We start from the raw sequence: 18,557 nt of genomic DNA, 5'->3' as shown, positions 1-18,557 counted from the left end.
CATAAAATTGTGGTTTTCTGGCAAACTAGTGGCAAATCATTAAAGACTGAATTTAAAAAATAATGAAAGACACTTGCAGCCTTCATACCCTTCAGAAAATTCATGCTAATGCAAAACCTGTTATTCTATCAACTTTAAGTTTTGTAAAAGGAATATTTAAAAATTGTCCCAATTTTGAACCTTTGTCCCACTTTTAATTACGACCTTGTCCAGGTTTCTTGCTCAAAGAGCTTGAGAGGTATGATTATATTCAATAATGGGTCTGATAAGATGAGCAAAGTGGAATTGATACTTCTTTGGAGATGCTTTTGGAAATTATATGAGCCAGATAGAAGGCTTTCTGAATGCCTTTACAGACACAAAGGTCAGTGATAAGAAATTGTCAACAAGAGTGCAAAGATCTCTTACAAAAGTGTTTGAATGGAGGGGTGCATCACTTTTATGGTATGTGAAAATGTATGAATAATGCTACAATTCTTTTTCAAATTTAATTTGAAATCATTATCCTTACAATTGTTAACATTGTTTAAGCCATACTGGAGCAACTGTGAGTCAGTGGAAGATCAAATAACATCCAATTTACAGTCATCTGCAAACTTTGATAATCATAGGCTGTAAGTGTTGGCCTGAAAGGCTGAGAAATAGATGACAAATAGCAGGGGAACCAGCGCTGAGCTTTGTGGTACATATCTGACAACTTGCTTTCAGAAGTGGCACCTGCACATGGTTTCTGCCAGACAACCAGCTAGCCATCCACTGTACAACATAAGGATTTATATTCAGATTTACAAGTTTGGGGACAATGTCTGCATGGGGAATTGTATCAAAGGCCTTAGTCAGGTCCAGATGTGCCCTAATGTACTGCATAACTGCTGCAGTTACTTTTTCAAAGAAATTAAGGAGGATAAAGCCAGTGTATTTCTTCATGCCAGTCCCAAGCCCAGATAAACGGGAAGGTTTATGTCAGGAAGGGCATCTGGTATAAAATGTCTGCCAGATCAAGTATGCAGACAACAATACAGATTTCCATACCGGATTGGTTGAAGCCTGGGTTAATAATGACCCCCACAAGTACTGTTAGCCAACAGGGTGCTGGTGGAAATTGGGCTACTGATGGCTGAAGGAGAAGGAGAAGAAGAGGGGAATGCATGTCTGGAGGCAGGAGGAGAGGAGGAAGGTTAGGAGTGTGGAAGTGAGGGTAGGAATTGTAAATGTTGGCAATATGACTGGTAAAGAAAGAGAGATAGCTGATATGATGGAGAGAAGGAAGGTTGATATATTGTGTGTGCAAGTGACCAGCTGGAGGGGGAGTAAGCCCAGGTGTATTGGAGGTGGGTTCAAATTGTTCTACTATGGCAAGGATGGGAGGAGAAATGGGGTAGGGATTATACTGAAGGAACAGTAGGTCAAGTGTTTTGGAGGTGAAAAGTGTCGGACAGAGTGATGTTTATGAAACTGGAAATGATGTTGAAAATTGTTAGTGTATATGCTCCGCAAGTTGGGTGTGTGATGGATGAGACAGAAAAATTCTGGAGCAAGTTGGATGAAGTGGTGGACAGTGTACCCAAAGGTGACAGAGTGGTGACTGGAGGGGTTTTCAACAGGAATGCTGGTAAAGGGAACAGAGGAGATGAGGAGGTGATGGGTAGGTATGGTGTTAAGGAGAGGAATGCAGGTTAGATGGTAGTGGATTTTGTGAAAAGGATGGACATGACTGTGATGAATATGTATTTTAAGAAGAGGGAAGAGCACAGAGTGATGCACAAGAGTGGAGGAAGATGCACACAGGTGGATTACATCCTATGCAGGAGGGACAGTCTAAAGGAGATTGCAGACTGCAAAGTTCTGATAGGGGAAGGCGTAGGAAGGCAGCATAGGATGGTGGTCTGTAGGATGATGTTGATGGTCACGAATAGGAGGAGGAAGAGAGTGAGGGCAGTGCCAAGGATCAAATGGTGGAAGCTGAAAAAGGATGACTGTAAGGTGGAATTCAGGGAAGAGTTAACATAGGCACTGCATGGCAGTGAAAAGTTACCAGAAAGCTGGGCAGCCACAGCAGAGGTGGTAAGAGAGACAGCTAGAAATGTGCTAAAGTGCTTGGTGTGACATCTGGACAGAGGAAGGGGGACAAGAAGACCTGGTAGTGGAATGAGGACGTACAGGAGACTGTACAGAAGAAGAGGTTGCCGAAGAAAAAAATACGAGCACTCATAAAATCAACTAAGGCCAATTTTGAGAGAAAAATTGCCATGGATTCAAAGGACAATCATAAGGCCTTTTTCAGCTATGTTAGGAACCTGGGTGGAAACTCCCAGATATGCTCAGAATTAGTCCAAAATGATACAAAAATCACTGAACCCACAGACATTGCCAACATACTGGCAGACAGGTTCAGTGCAAACTTCACCCCCCTAAAGGAGAGATAACTATCCCAGCAGAGTGTAGCCTCCCAGACATCTCAAATGCACAGGTGAAAGCTGCTCTCTCTAAAGCTAAAAACACAGCATCAATGGAACCGGATGGTGTCCCCGGCTGTGTGCTACACGAGCTAAATGAGGAATTAAACCCGCACATAAGGCAGCTGTTTAATCTCAGCCTTACCACAGGATACGTGCCCAAGGAGTGGCGTACGGCAACTGTGGTCCCACTCCACAAAGGCGGTGCCTCTACGGACCCTGGTAATTACCGCCCCATAAGCTTAACAAGTCTAGTCTGCAAAGCTATGGAGAGGATCATAATGGAGCTCATAAACAAAGATATAGGGGACTTGCAGACATTGGACCCGACCCAGTTTGGCTTCGTCAAGGGCAGATCATGCCTTTTGAACTTGGTCGACTTCTTCGAAACAGTCACCAAGGCCATTGATGAGGGAAAGGCAGTCCATACAGCCTACCTTGACCTTGCAAAGGTTTTCGACACAATACCCCACTCTGGTATTGTAGAAAAACTTACCAGCTTAAATGTAAACCCATATGTCACAAGATGGATTGCAAACTGGCTTAAGGACAGAACCCACAGGGTTAGAGTTGCTGGCGCTATGTCAGACTCCAAGCCGGTCACAAGTGGTGTCCCACAGGGCTCGGTCCTTGGCCCCCTATTGTTCGGCATCTACTTCTCAGAAGTACAGGCCAACATTTGAGGACTTTGGCTGACAAAGTTTGCAGACGACTGCAAACTGGGCGCCATAGTGGAAAGTGCATCGGACACGGATATCCTTCAGAAGGGACTCACGGAAACAGATAGCTGGTACTAGAGCCATGGCCTGAAGTTAAACGCCAAAAAATGTATAGTCATACCCTTTGGGAAAAACAAGGTAACCCCAAGCTACCATATAGGTGGCAATCCACTAAGCACAGAAGAGGTTATCAGGGACCTGGGGACCCAGGTTGACAGTGGCCTTTCTTTTGACACTCACATTGCTAAAGTGGTTAGAAAGACCTTCTACATTGCCCACCTGATCATGAAGGGATTCACATCCAGATCTAGTGAGGTCATTGTTCCCCTGTACTCTTCACTTATCAGACCAATGATCGAGTACAATGCCCCATTCGGGATGTATCTCACCCGACATCTGCAGCAATTGGAGAGACCCCAAAAGTTCCTCACCAAAAGGATAAAGGGACTCCAAAATCTGTCATATGCTGCCAGATTGAAGAAACTCCAGCTCTATTCAGTTGCATACCGTCTGCTCAGAGGTGACATGTGCCTGACATACAAGGCCATGTCCAACCCGAATTAATGGACATGCTCCACCTCAAAAAATCCAAATCCACCAAAACCACTAGAGCAAGCGACTTAAACCTTAGCACGGATATAAATAGGACGTGCTGGAGGGATAGATTTATCACTCAGAGACTCCCTATGCTGTGGAATAAAATCCCGATCCATGTGAGGCAGAGCACCTCGCTGGCTCTGTTCAAGAGAAATCTTGACCTGTGGATGGGAGATCGTAGGTTTATCCCGGGAATCATCTCTGTCACTGCTGGACAGAGGCACAACAAACTAATGGGCACAGTATTTTTTCATATAAGGGGTGGCATAAGCCACAAAAATTTGAGCTAGGCTTATAAATGCCTTAGGGCAGATAGCCTAGTATAAACCTATGAACCTATGAACCTATAAGTGGGATTGTCAGAGAGATGAAGAAAGTAGACAGCAGTACAAGGAGATGAGGCATATGGTGAAGAGAGAGGTGGTTAAAGCTAAGACTAAGGCATACAGTGGACTGAGCTTGGAAAGATATGCAGCAGGTTAAGGTGATAAAGGATAACAAGGGAAACGTATTCACAAGCGAGAAGAGTGTGTTGAGCAGATGGAAAGAGTACATCAAGGGGCTGATGAGCAAAGAGAATGAGAGAAGGTTGGATGATGTGGGGATAGCTTTTATAATGAGAATGCTGGGCATATTGGGCATTGGCAGTTTAGGTCAGCCTTACTGATATATAACTGAAGTTTCCCAGTAGAAGGGTGTTGGGTTTAATGGTGATTTCAGATAAGTCATTAAGACAGCCATCATTCTCAAAAGGGGACATACAGGGTGTTCTATAGCTAGCTATGAAGTGATAATTAGTCCTGTTTATATAGTGATTTGGCCATCTAGGAATTCAAATGTGGTGCATCGAGGAATATGTTGTGAGTTGATGACATCCTTGACAACAATGACACTCCAACAATTGCCAGTAGATCTGAAGACATGACAGGCACTATACCCAGGAATAGAGGGAAGGATTTCACTACTTTGAAAATGTTCCTGTAGCTATACATATCTGAATGTGTTCAAGCTGCAGCAATGTCACATTAACATTAATGTGTTGTTCTAAATTATAATTTACTAGGATGGACTATCCATTAGATGGACTCTGCCTAAAAAACACCATGGGGACAGCAAAGGCTTTAGCCAAAATATGAAAATCTTGGTTAGAGAGGAGCAGATCAGCTCTGGCAAAGCAGGAGGGTATGTCAGTCATCTCACCAAAGATGATACACACTGGATCCCCCTAGATTGACAACAGCTACATAGCAAGTATTAAAGCCACTTATCTTGTCCTTGAACCTCTGCATCATTCTGGGTGATGGCAACATACCTTTTAAAACTAGTGTATTTCCTACTTCAGGCACATGCATATCCTTTGGCATACCCCTCTGGGTAGAGAGCCTAAGGTCATTCACCTCTACGTGGACCTCTATCAAGTCACTATTGTACTTGTCAGAAAGGAGGGATCTTAAAGGTTTAACTCAACAGCTTGCTTATCAAACTAAGGGTGCACCTAAGTTCACTTATTTTGACTTTTTTTCAAAACCTAAAACAGCTGATTTTGATTCATAAGTGGTAGTTGTCTTGATTTACTGCAAAATGCAGCCTCAGAGCTACTTGTGGGAGAGCTCAGAATTTATCACAGTCACAAGACATGCCTTGACCAGAGTTACTGGTATTTATGATCCTACTGCATGATCTGTGGTAATACACAAAAATCTTAATTTACTAGCTCAGTTATAAAAAAAATGTACTCAGTAGGATACCAAAGCAATAGTTTTCTTTTCACTTAGCTCCTTCTACCTACCCACAGACACATTTGTTTCCTCACTTTTTTCCCTAGTATCAGCAGATATTCAGAAGTGGTGACAAAGTCAGACAATGTGTCCATCATACAGCTGGGATCAGTGGCTTTCTGCTTTAGTCCTAACCCACATAGTGGTACTTCACATTTTGTATCCCCAAAATGGGGCCTGCTACAGTAGGTCAGAAACAAGCAGGTGTTTCTACATGAATGGCAACAGATACTTATAGTGCATGCACCTGGAATGAATGCTGCAACCTGAGCCTTTGTCAGGAGTCAGTTTTTCAGTGAAACAGAGACTACTCCTTCCGCCACTTACTCCTATCCTACTCAGTATGTATGCCAAGCATACCTCTAGCGAATCAGTCTAAGGTCATTTGAGTGAACGTCAGAGCTTTATCTCTCAATGCCACTGAACAAGATTACAACAATATTCTTCTTATCCACTGTTTCAGCAAATTTCTGTTATTACTACTCTTACTCCTATTGCTAAATTCCTTCTATGCAGCTGGTTTATAACTGTAAAGTCCATGAGTCTGACAAGGCACTTGTATATTTGTGTCAGTTTCTACAGTTCACCCTATCTTTGGCACTTGTCAGTGCAATCATGTCTACATTTTTTCACGGACAGCTATTACAGGCAAAGTCATGGATTCTCTTGCAGGGCCCTGCAGTTGCCGACCAGTAGAATTTATGGTACTACGAAGCAAGTTGCATATAAAAGCCAAGAATGAAAAAGTATACGACTGATATGCTCTGTCTTACCACTTCTTTTATTTATTTAATTACTTATTAGGTATATATACCAGTACAGCATGACGGCAATCACCTTTCTAGACAGAACTATAGATGATACTGATTACATCTGCTGTGACAATGAATCTAGTTCACAAAAGCAGTATTAACTCCTGGAACATTTTCCTTTAGCATACCTCTCTGCCCACATGAAACTAGATACTGGACAGGACCACATTTAAAAACATAAAACTGAATATAGTTAAGCAGGTAATTAGTATATTATGTTATACAATGAGGCTAAAAGGAGTATACACAGAAACACTATGCAATAAATGTGTAGGAAATAATAATAGCTTACTGAAAGGCACAAAGTCTAGCTACTGTTGGATTATCTGCTCAATTGAGACTAGCATGTAGTAGGAAATATACATTTTGTGCTAATAACTTCACACTTTGCCCTCAACTCCCACCCTGTTTTGTATTTAAAAAAGTAACCATCTCACAAAATACTGTATACTTAAGAAACATATTTCATGTCTCCTACAGCCATAAAATGTTCTTTTTAGATTGGTAGCCATCTTACCTTTATGCAAGTAATCTACAGACTAAGTTGTACATTTATGTATGCGGAAAGTAGTATTAGAGAGCTTTTAGCTTCTGTAAAAAAAAAATTCTCCTCAAAGCACTTGGCAAACTGTACTTAGATGAGTACACAGTATGCCTGACTGCACCCTTGGCTGACACAAACACTTGCATACCAACACTGTATAAAATGGGACAGATGACAGGTTACTGGTTAAAATATAGATATTTTCTTTTGCAAAAAACAAAAGGCAGTTACAAAAGTATACTAATCACATGAGCAAAATGTAGTACTGTAACACATTTTCAGTCGTGTAAGTACAGCACTTCTCATGTCTTTTTCCAAATTATGCCTCACTTTTGCATCTCAGTATTTTAATAGTTCAGTCTGTCAATACTTTCTGTATTTCTAAAGCCTACTGATTATTTATGTTCTAAACTTTCTTTTTTGCTAACCAAACAATGGTTTATTATGCAACTTCTCTGTCCTTTATTTCTGCAGTAATACGGAGATTTGTAGATTCAATCAAATATCTGTTTTCTGCTGCTTTTCTTCTCTGAAACAGTCCTATCCATTTGCTTGAGATCATGTCAGGAGAAAACCATTTTTCAGATGGTCATCGTTTTCAAGAACAAAGCTTGTACTCCCAGTGTAATGAGCTTTTCCAGAAACTTCCACAACAACTGCCTTGAAGTCACCACACTGGGTTTCCTTGAAAAGAACAGAGAGCATCTATATTACTTTAAACAATTTGTAGAAAACTGTCATAAATTTTTTTCCCTAAAAACTATTCTCCACCATCTTGATTTACAATTCGACTTCTAAAAACATAACTACAGAACCTCAGTTCGTTTCTTATGACACCACATACAAAATATAAAGAATTTCACTGTTTCTTGTAATGACAACCAAGTACAACAACCAAGTACAAAATATGTTGAACATTGTTCTTTTAATTCTAAGTATGAGCTTGCCCCACAATATATTAATCATAATTTCTCTGCTTCTCCTCTGAGTTTAGGAATGAATGTGCAATTAGTGATTCAACAAGGCTTAGTTGGGGAATGATGAAAGTCAAGCAATCAGGAAGATGTCATTCTGCATTAGCACTACAAAGTGACTGTGGACAAAATAATAGTTATTACCTACCATAAAGCTAGATCTTTTAAGAATGTCTCTGGCAACATCTAGCATGTGGGACTCTCAGCCACAGGAAAGCTGTCCTTCCTCCATCAATAGGTCAATACACTGACTGCTATATGTCTTGTTAATAAAAAGGAGTTTTCCTTTCTTCTCTGCAGTTCTTTCAGTTGGAGGCCTGAGAAGTACCACAGCACACAATACTAGATAGCAATGCATCCATCTTTACTCATCAGAAATGGTGAACTAAAAGCTTTAACCAACTGTTCTGTTTCTCATTTATCACTATTTATAAACATTTTTCTCTGGTGGCCACGGTGGTGCAGCGGTTAGTGTTGTTGCCTCACAGTAAGAGGTTCTCTGGTTCGATCCTCAGCTGGGGTGCCTTCTGTGCTGAGTCTGCATGTCCTCCCTATGGTCGTGTGGGTTTCCTCCAGGAGCTCCGGTTTCCTCCTACATCCCAAAGACATGCTGTAGGTGGATTGGACACTAAATTGGCCCTAGGCGCGAGTGCGTGCGTGTGTGTGCCATCTTTGGAAGGTTGGGCACCGGGGTGGCAACTCATCACCATAAAAACTCTACTACCAATCATGAGCGGACAGGTGATTCACTACTGTGACCCCTAACCATGAAAAGCCGAAAGAAGAAGAGAAACATTTTGCTCTGGGAAGAAAAGTTGATTCTCACCATCGGGACTATTGCTCCAGTGTGCCAATAACAAAGGGGATACAGCTCCAGTCACATGTCGACTAGGTGCTAGGTTATTACTCACAATGAGGACATCATTTAGAAACTTAGCCATAAAGGAACAGTACCCTGCACCCTCTTTGGTTATTTTTGCTGAAAAAGTGAATAGCCATCTGTCTTGCTAGACTCCACTAGCCAATTAGAGGCACAGCAAAGCAATCTGTTTTGCATTTGCCTCTTCTTTCAGTTATGTTACTGTGATGGTTTAGCTGATATTGTGGATACACGACTTCTAGGGGTATATACCCCCAAAATTATTAAATATACCTACGGGAGACTAATTTCTCCCAAATTATTATGTTTACAGTGTTTACTTTATCTTCATGAATACCGTAATGCAACCAGCTGGAAAACAACAATTTCTGTAGATCATAGTGAGCTAGGATACATGGCATCTTCCTTCCACAGCAGATAAGCCTTCAACCAGTTCAGTGCACAAGAACAACTTTAAAGAATCTCACAGGAAAGAAACACTGCAAGATGCCAAGATGTAAAGGCCAATGTAGGTGTCTGGCAGTTTGAGCAGAGGATTAATGCCATATACTACTAATGAGCTACTTTCTGTAGGCTAGGATTTGATTCCCTCAGCCTTCATCTGCCTACTGTGTGACAGTCTGAGCAAGTCATTTAACTAGGCAGTACCCCAGGACAACTGGGATATTAGGCTAGGCCCATTAATGTTTCTTGGACTGTATGCCTAGTAACTATCTCTGAAAAGGAAGCAAGGATAAAACCTGTTAATGAAGGCATTTGCAGGAACAGAGTAACAGTTGAAGAGATCCTCAAACTTTGGTCTGATGGTCCTGAGCCCCAGGTACAGCCAATCCTTGGTCCAAATGCCTGCTTAGACAGTAGCTTCATGTGTGGTAGCCCATGTGGAAGTAGATATACTACCACTTAAAAACTATGCCTTTGATAGTGAGATATAGGAGACACAGTACACACCATGTTGAAGATTCAACCAGGAAAAAAAAAATCAACCAAAGCTTGAACTAGGGAAAGAAAAAAACTTATAAAAAGCATTATCACAAAGATAAGACCCCTTGCACCCTCAACTCCACAGCAACTGTGTTAAAATGGAAAAAAAAAGGCCATACAAACTATATCATTACCATAAATAGAAACTGCACTGAAGTGATCTTCAATCAAAATCGACAAATCAAATTCTTGTCCACTAAACACTCAACAATTAACAGGGCAGTGCCCTGGCTCTTTAATAAACAGCTTAATGCCTAATCTTCCGTGGCTGTGGGCAGTACTGACCTTATTATGAAGGATCATAGATCTCTCCCTTTCCAATCAGCTCCTACTTCTTTGTCTCAGATTTTGGTGTTTTTTCCAGCAAATGGGGCATCCACTGAACCTACAGGACTTTCTGTGAAGCTGTTGGGCCTTCAGCCCTTCAAACAACAGAGACACAAGTACACAAACCCATTTCATTTGAACAGCTGTCTGCCCTAGTTTCTGCTCAGTTCTGCAAAGACAGTATATATAAATACAAAAGCCTAGAAAACCACTCCAAGTCACCTGCACAACCTCCTTTAACAAAGCTGAGAAAGAAGGAACGCACCCCAAAACAGTAATTTGACTCTAACTTGGTGGAGAGGGATCTAACCTACATGGAGCAGACCACTCACCCAAAGGATACAATACTGACAAAGATTACAGCATTTTACTGCCCCAAAGAGGTTTCCAAGGTAGAGAAAGAGGGAACGCTTCCAAAACAGTAATCTGACTCTGACCTGGTACAGAAAGATCTAGTTGACATACAGCAGACCACTCGTCCAAAGGATACAACAGTGACAACACTAACAGCATTTTATTGTCTCCCAAAGATGATGTTTAGGACAAAATCTCAGTAGAACCAGACTCCCAACCCCCTACACCCAAAATGTCTGACACAGAGCAAATATATATAAAAAGCTTGTAGCAAGCCCAGAAGCTTTACTTTGATGTATTCAGAGATCTGCCACTACAGACCAATAACTTTAATAACTCTAATGAAGAGGAGAGCAAAATGTTTAGACTTCTGACATGTTAAGAATCCATGCTATTAAGTGTCAGACTCACAAGATACACTATATGGGGGATATAATCTTATCTTTTTTTTTTTGTTTTGTTAAAAACATATCTGATGATTCTGTAAAGGAAAAGAGAATTTAACTCATCCAGATTGTTACCAGAAAACAGAAGCACTCCATCAAACGTGGCTGTGATGAAGTAAATGCCCCTTTCACGGCAACTTCCATAAGAAAAGTGATTAGGAAGCAAGAATGGGATAATAATACAGTCCTTACTTGATGAGGTCAAGGGGAAGATATTAAATGCACCCCTAGATAAAGAAAACTTTCCTGGCCTTCCCTCTCAAGAAAATTTTAAGACATCTTTAAAAGAAGGAAAAACATGTAGTCCATGATGAAGCTATTCCACACCTTTATATCAATATATTTTACAGATTATCCAACTAAACAGTAGCCATTTTACAAGCTGCAGAAAGTGAAGGATCAGCATAGACAAAGAAGTCTGGGAAAGTCAATCATTTTGAAGGAAAAGACAGGTCAGCCAAGTAGCAATGCAAAGGACCAGTGATCATTTCTTCTTCAGGCAGTAGTAGCTACTTCCTAGATATAATCACATCTTGCCTAAATCATCCCCCCAAACCTCCTGGGTGAAAAATTCTTCTATTTTTTTTAAATGAAAAACTTGTTTCTCCTCAGCTTGATCAAGACAGTAAGACCAACTGTGAATTAGGGCTATAAAAAAAATGCCTGCAGTTTCCACCTTTTCCTAGCATGCTGCATCTGCCCAGTTATGATCTGCACTTGGCCAAACTCATTTTTCTCTTGGAATGCAAGTCCATAAAAATTATTCCAGTACCAGAAAAAGGAATGATTTGCCCAATACCCACGAAAGACAGTCCAGTCCCTACAGCTTTGTAACTATAAAGAAACTGACAGCATTTTCAAGTCACCTCTCCTACAGTCCCAAATAGACAATGTCTACCTAGTTGCACTTGACAGGAATGGCACCTATGATCATATGCCTTATTCACAAAGCTCACAGACTGTGCCTCAGATTTGTCACAGAAAGCTCACAGTTTCAATTCACCTCTTTGCCCTGTGGTCTCTCTAATGCACCTACAGTCTTCAACAAATGCTTAGCATCACTCAAAATATACCTGAAAATGAGGGGCATTCATGTTTACCCATATCAGGAGGACTGCTTGATTTAGATGAGCTCTCTGAAGAAACTAAAGAAACATTGGTTATATTTTCCATTGCCTTCTAAGCCTTGGCATCTACTTTGACAACCTTCAGAAGTCATGCCCGTCTACATATCACATAATGTTCCTCCTAGGAACAGACCCAGACATCTAAACTTGTAGGTTTTCTATTCTGTGTCAATTACTGTTTTTTCTAAAAGCTTCCAAGAAGAATCAGCTAAGAGTCAGAGTATTTTTGATGACACTAGCACACATGTCAGTTCCCATTCTAATGCTACACACCCAACACCATTCAGTGGTGCATGGGCATGGACAGCCTCTGATGGCAGCAAGACCCAGGCAAACAAACTCCCCTCAAACCCTCCCTCAGAAAGGAATTCTGTTGGTGGGCTAGCAATTCACCCTCAACCCCAACCTCCCTATCACTGTTCCTGAGTGAAACTGAGCAGCACTGACTGTGACAACCTCAGATCACACATTTGGGGGGGATCTCACACTCTCCATCAAAACGTGCAAGGCATTGCTCAGGAAGGTTTAAAGCAGACATATAAATGTAAACCAGATAATGGCTACTTGTTAAACCCATTAAGCCTTCGGGTCAAGACTCAATCCAGGGAATGTAAATATAGAAAAATCAGAAGGGAAGCCCACTCTCATCCCCTGAGCAGGATGGCCATGCAGTATTTGGAACTGGCCATCAGTGAGGAGCTACATCTGCAAGCAATCTACATACCTAGGAAGTAAAGTTCAGCAGAGTTGTAGACCAGTTGAGAAAAACTCTCAGAGAATGGCATAAATGGAAATTAAACTTGAAAGTCTTCATCAGGATTATAACTAAGTGGTGAACTGGATTCTATTGCATCTCCAGACAACCATCAAATAAAGTGTTTTTTCTGCTTTTGGTATCCCTGCACAGAAATCTGTGTAATCACTGCCTTTTTCTGTTCTGCATAATTAGGAGACCTTCTGCAAGCTCCTTTATATCCTACCCATTTCAAATGTCCTGGTGAAAGTATGAAAAGAAATAACAAGGGTCATTCTTACAAGTCTTCACTAGTCTAGACAGACACGGTTTCCTAACTTAATCCAAATATACCTAGAGAAGCCAATGATGCTGCCAGTCCATTGCATTACTGACCTAGCAAGAGGGATCCGGAATACACTCCAACTTCAAGGGTCTCAAAGTATAGAACATTTCTAGCTAGTACCACACCATCAGTTGTTCTTTCCCCTGAGTAGTCCATATGTTATAGAAGGTCAGAAGATGTCATACTCAGTCAAGTGCAAAATATTTTAAATATGGTTCTGAAAGAGGAAAAACACTTCTCTTAGCAGTTCCAGCCTGTCTGCCTATGGACCCTTCAAATCTCTCTGCAGTTAAGCTCTTCATGAAAGATAACCTGCACTTGAAGCCTTCAAGGAGGCCCATCCCTTCTCCACGGGACTTAAATTTTGTGAAAGTAAAACTAAAACTGCTTCCTTTTGAATCTGCCAGTTCCGCAACTCTTGAATTCTAGTTTTGGAAAGTTCTCTGCTTAGCAGCCATCACTTCTGCCAACAGGATCCCAGAATTATAGTCTAAAGTACAGAAAGCTCTACACATAATTTACAAAGACAGAGAAACATTTACACTTAAGGTGGTTTGAGACTCTCAAGGAATCATTCCATTCAGTGTACTGCTTGTTCTTCATTCCAGTTTACAGAACATACAGTTGTGTGTAGGTGTACTTAACATTTCAAGGAGAAGTCACTGTAAAATCACAACACTCACCTTACTGTGTAATCTTACGGCTTGCAATGCAGATCTCACACTACAAATGCAGTGAAGTAGGTACGTGTGTGTGTGTGTGTGTGTGTGTGTGTGTGTGTGTGTGCGCGCGTCTGTGTATGTGTGTGTCTGTGTGATATCCATCAATCTATATGTGTGTGTACACTTGTGTGTTCAAGTGTGTCACTTCATCAGAAGGCAATACACCTGCAAAAAAAAAACTCCTGGGCTTTCGAATTAACAGAATACTCCATGACTTTACATATACCAACTTCACCACTGCAAAACAGCACAATGCAGGCAAGGGGAAACTACCCTACCAACAGTGTCCTGAGATCCCTAAATTCTACACCTGAAAACTATTCACATCACATAACAGTGCAGAAACACAACAGTGCAGTTCTCTTACTTTAATGTGCTCTTCACCTTTATGGACCTCTGTAATTATATTCCTCAACAGAATGTTTCAGTTGAACAAAGTACTCTGAAGAAAATCCAGCATGACCCATATATCCTCATGCTTGATGTAATGGCTACCAAAAAAAAAAAGTCTTCTCAGCAGGGAATTTTAAGTCTGCTACAATTGCTGGTCCAAAAGAAACCTCAGTCTTTTTCAGAACAATGTGGAAGTCATACAGAGGTACTGTATGTCACTGCAGAGGCACCAACAATGCCAACAAATAAGAATCTTGACCTTGAAAAATATTAGAAAAGAGAGTCAAAAATAAACTGATGGATGATAACTATTATCTGAACATTTACTGATACTAAACAGCTCCAGCAAGGGCTGGAATATGCACGTACCTGATGTGCAGAAAGTGTTCTCAAGCTAAATGCAAAAAAGTGTATCACAGTATAATGTTCAGCAAAAAATGCTGCACCCAGCATGGATCTATGGTACAGAGGAATGATGCTTAGACTGTGACCCAGACGACTGGGGTTCTATAAGTAGTCCCAGCCTCGGAGGAACTAGGCCAGGCCAAGGGGTGTTGTCTGCTCACCATTCATGGGGAGTGGGGAGGACAGCATATACCTGGAGATGCACTAGACAATGACAAATCCTAGGTGGAAACCAGGGGAATCAGCTCATGCTTCAAGATGAGTGGCAGGGCTGCTTGGAGGGAATATCCCATGCAGAAGTGACAGGATGGTATCTACAGTCAGACCACTGTACAACCTCTTCTGGGCAGTTTGGTGTATGTGGTCCTGAACCACCCCTTATGGCTGCTTGAATGATGGGCTCTCCCTTGTGGTGAAGAAGGGCAGCGGGGGAAATGAGTAAAGAAAAAAAAGCTGCTCCACTTCATACACCATAAAATGGTACTTCTCCTCAGATAGACAGGGTCATATGAGACCTGGATACTTATGTAAACAACTCTTTCACTTGATCATCAAGTTTCCACCACAGTCAGAAAATCCTTATATCTGAACCAGTGAATTTCCAAGGGAATATCCCCAGGCTTGCCAATGTACTCTTCCCTAACCTGACCCATTGTTGAATGCAGTCCCCGCTTTGATATGTACAGATCCATCACTTAACTGAAAAGGCTCCAAAAATTTCTAACCCAGAAAATTAAAGGCCTTAATTTTTTAAAACTATCCTGATATATAACATGACATTCCTTTTACTCAGTAATCTACTGCCCATTATAAGGTGATCTAGGTCTTGCTTTTTGAGCTATGGAAGACCCAAAACTATTTGACCTCCTAATTTTTCACAAAACCAATGGCTCTCCATACGCCCACACTAGGGACCTAAATCTTACCAACAAATAAACAAGACTTACTGGAGGATAGGTTCCTAACTCAGTGTATCCCATTGAATAAGTTACCACTACAGGAGAAACAAAGTAGTAATTGGGTTACCTTTAAGGCTAGTCTAGATGATTGGATGGGTACACACAAATTTAAACCAGGATCATCATGCTCAATTTGGGTGAAACTGAACTATGATGTGCAAAAAAAGGGTGAAAAGAACTTTTAAGTGTGTCTGGGTAAAGACATACAGAGCTAGGTGTCTTGTGACCCCTGTGATCTCTTGATGAATATTGTTCCCAAGATGAATAATGGAAACCAATTTCAAAAATAGTTATGCTCTTATTCCAGAAATCCTGGAATATCTCAAAGTTATCTAAGCCCTTGGTATTAGCCCATGTCAAAAACATGCTCATTTGTCTCAATAAATTTGCTTTAAGCTGGACTTTTGGAAAGAAAATAGGATACGGACCACTCTTCTAGAAAAAAAAAAAGAACTAGTTCTTAGTACAGGAAATGGCAAACTGCATGCAGTAAGCATATGAGTGAAAACTGCCTGACTAAAGGGTCAGCAGTATTCTCATAGGACTAAAGTAGAAGGGTTTTTCTAAAAGATGAGGCAAAAAAGTGGGAACCAGATCTGCAGCATCAGTAAGGAGCTGTGATGCTGCCTTCGACTCTGGAGTTCTGTCTTCTGGACAAACCTTTTCATCAAAGGAAATGGAAAAAAAGTATAGCAGTTCAGGTGTCCTTTGGGCCATTGCATCCCTTGGGGGGGGCCTTTCCAGCAATGAAATAAAGGATAAGTCACAGCCCTATGGTGTTAGCCAAGAAGGCAAAAAGATGACAGCATGGTTTCACTCACTTGTACAAAATCTTTCCTGCTGCTGACGGGCCATTAATAGGGTAGCAGCAAGACTTTTGTTTAGTTTGTCCATCAAAGAACTCAACTCCCCAGGCATTTGGATGGCAACCAGGAAAGAGCTGCTGGACATTTCCAATTCCCACAGTCATATACATTGTCTGCACAGAAGATATGATTAGAGTTTTCCCTTGACTGCTGATGTGCGAAAAGACTGCCAGTCTGTCCACTGTATGTTGAGAAATCTCTTGGCAACAACATCCTGGAATGCTTAGAGAGTCAGTAGGATTGCTCCTATCCCTAGCACATTGATATGACAGTGTGTTTCTGATGATGTCCAGACACCTTGAGCTGTGTGCTCACTGAAATGCTCCCCATTTGAGGACTGATACATCATCAAAAAAGGGTAAATAGGTGGAAAGGACTGCTAAAGAAAAAAATTGTTGGGATATCTCCACTGCATTAAGTGCTATTTGCAGGCCTGAGAAAAGCAGATAAGATGTACTATAGCATTCATCTTTTGCAACCACTGGACACAATCACTGAAGGACCTCATGATATTTTGCATGAAGAACCACAGAGAGGGCTGCAGCAAATCAGACCTTGAGCCAAAAGTAAGCTGAGGTTTGAAAAGATACATGAAGAGATAAGTCTGTAGCCAGGAGGGACAGGATTCTGTGAGTGGTAAGTCTTTCTGTATAACCTTTGTCCAAACTACAGTTTATAAATGTGAGCAGCTGGGCTTAGCCCGATTCAATATTATTGGCAGAGAGTGGGTCAAGCAGATCTGAGACTCCCTTACCAGCACTAGCTGTTGTATAGAAAGAGCAACTAGGAGCCAATCAACCAAGTATGGAAGCACTCTATCTTTCTACAGTTGCAAGTGCTCTACAACCATAAATATGCATTTGGTAAACACCCACAGGGCTAGGGTAAGATCAAATGGAAGAGTCTAGAACTGAAAATGACTCTAAGGTAAAAAAAAAAACCTTGAGTCATTTGCGATCTTGAGATGGATGAAGCCATCCTAGATGTCCAAACAGCACACCTGTTTCTTCTCCTTCCACCAGACAAGGAACAGCTGACTACTTTGAGACCATGTGAAGGTCTCTTTTGGGGATAAATGCATATTGTTTGCTATACTTGATTCCATCAACCTTCTCCCAACTACTTCAAAAGCCTCAAAACCTCTTCCTTACCTCTGCTTGGATATTAACTTTTTGACTCCATAGTCCTACATCATTTCTGACATGTTTTTACCCCACACTTCCCACTTTTCATGAAAGGAGTTGGGGGTTTGAAAACAGTAAAAATTAATGCCATGGAGGGTCCACATATGGTTTTAAACAATTTAATATTATACCATAAAATGTTGAGCACTTTCATCAACCAACAGAGACTTCAGACTCTTTCTGATGAAGTCTCTTTTGGGAAGACTAACGCACTCTGTTTTATGGTACAATATTAAATTGTTTTTAAACCATGTTTGACCCTCCATGGTGTTTATTTTTACTATTTTAAAGTGCATTTGCAAGTGTTTTTTGGTTGACGGTACACCTATTTTGTATTTTTGGAGTTGGAGGTTTGTTTTAATAGTTATCGTTCACTTTCCTTTCTTTCCTCCATTAGTTGCTTAACTTCCCCAAAATTGGCATCCAAATTGTTTTCCATTTTCTTGTTATTACTTTCATTGCTACTATTAAATGTTATTACAGCCCTTACATGTCCATTGATTTGGGGTAAGTCCATCCAGCTCAGTTAACATTTAAATATTCCAGTAACTGATCTCTTCTCAACAGTCTCCTACTTAAAAATTGGTTAAATCCTCTTATATCTTTTAAGTTTTTTACAAGTCCAATATATGTGCTTCCATTTTCCTTTACTATTCCTCTCACTCCTACTGCACACTTCACTTACCCCTGGAAACATATTATATAATTTACTTGGCATGTTAAAAAAAAAAAAAAAAAAACTTATGCAGACATTTCCAGGCAAATATTCTGAACTTCATAGATTTGGTAGTTACGCTAGGAGCTATAAAGATGACCGTCCAATTCTGAGTTATTTCTTTACCTTCCTTTTCTTGCCAACCCTGTCATTTAGCTTTAATTTTCCATATCTCATGAAGAATTGGCTTTATACATTCTACTCATTAAGTCTCTGTTCTTTACCTACTTTGTTCC

At 40.8% G+C, this 18,557-nt stretch overlaps 1 protein-coding gene across 1 annotated transcript in view; it reads right to left on the bottom strand.

Moving 5' to 3' along the window:
* Positions 1-6,310: 6,310 nt before the first annotated feature.
* Positions 6,311-18,557, bottom strand: part of L3HYPDH (trans-L-3-hydroxyproline dehydratase) — a 145,737-nt gene continuing 133,490 nt past the window's right edge. The window contains exon 5 of the mRNA XM_044074455.1: positions 6,311-7,590. Within this exon, the coding sequence (XP_043930390.1) occupies positions 7,465-7,590 (126 nt within the window). The 3' untranslated portion in view covers positions 6,311-7,464. The remainder of the gene's footprint in view (positions 7,591-18,557) is intronic.

Source organism: Protopterus annectens, chromosome 6.part0 (genome assembly GCF_019279795.1).
Source record: "Protopterus annectens isolate FY-2018-M chromosome 6.part0, PAN1.0, whole genome shotgun sequence".
NCBI classification, from domain to species: Eukaryota; Metazoa; Chordata; order Ceratodontiformes; family Protopteridae; genus Protopterus; species Protopterus annectens.
This window is presented reverse-complemented; position numbering and strand designations above follow the sequence as displayed.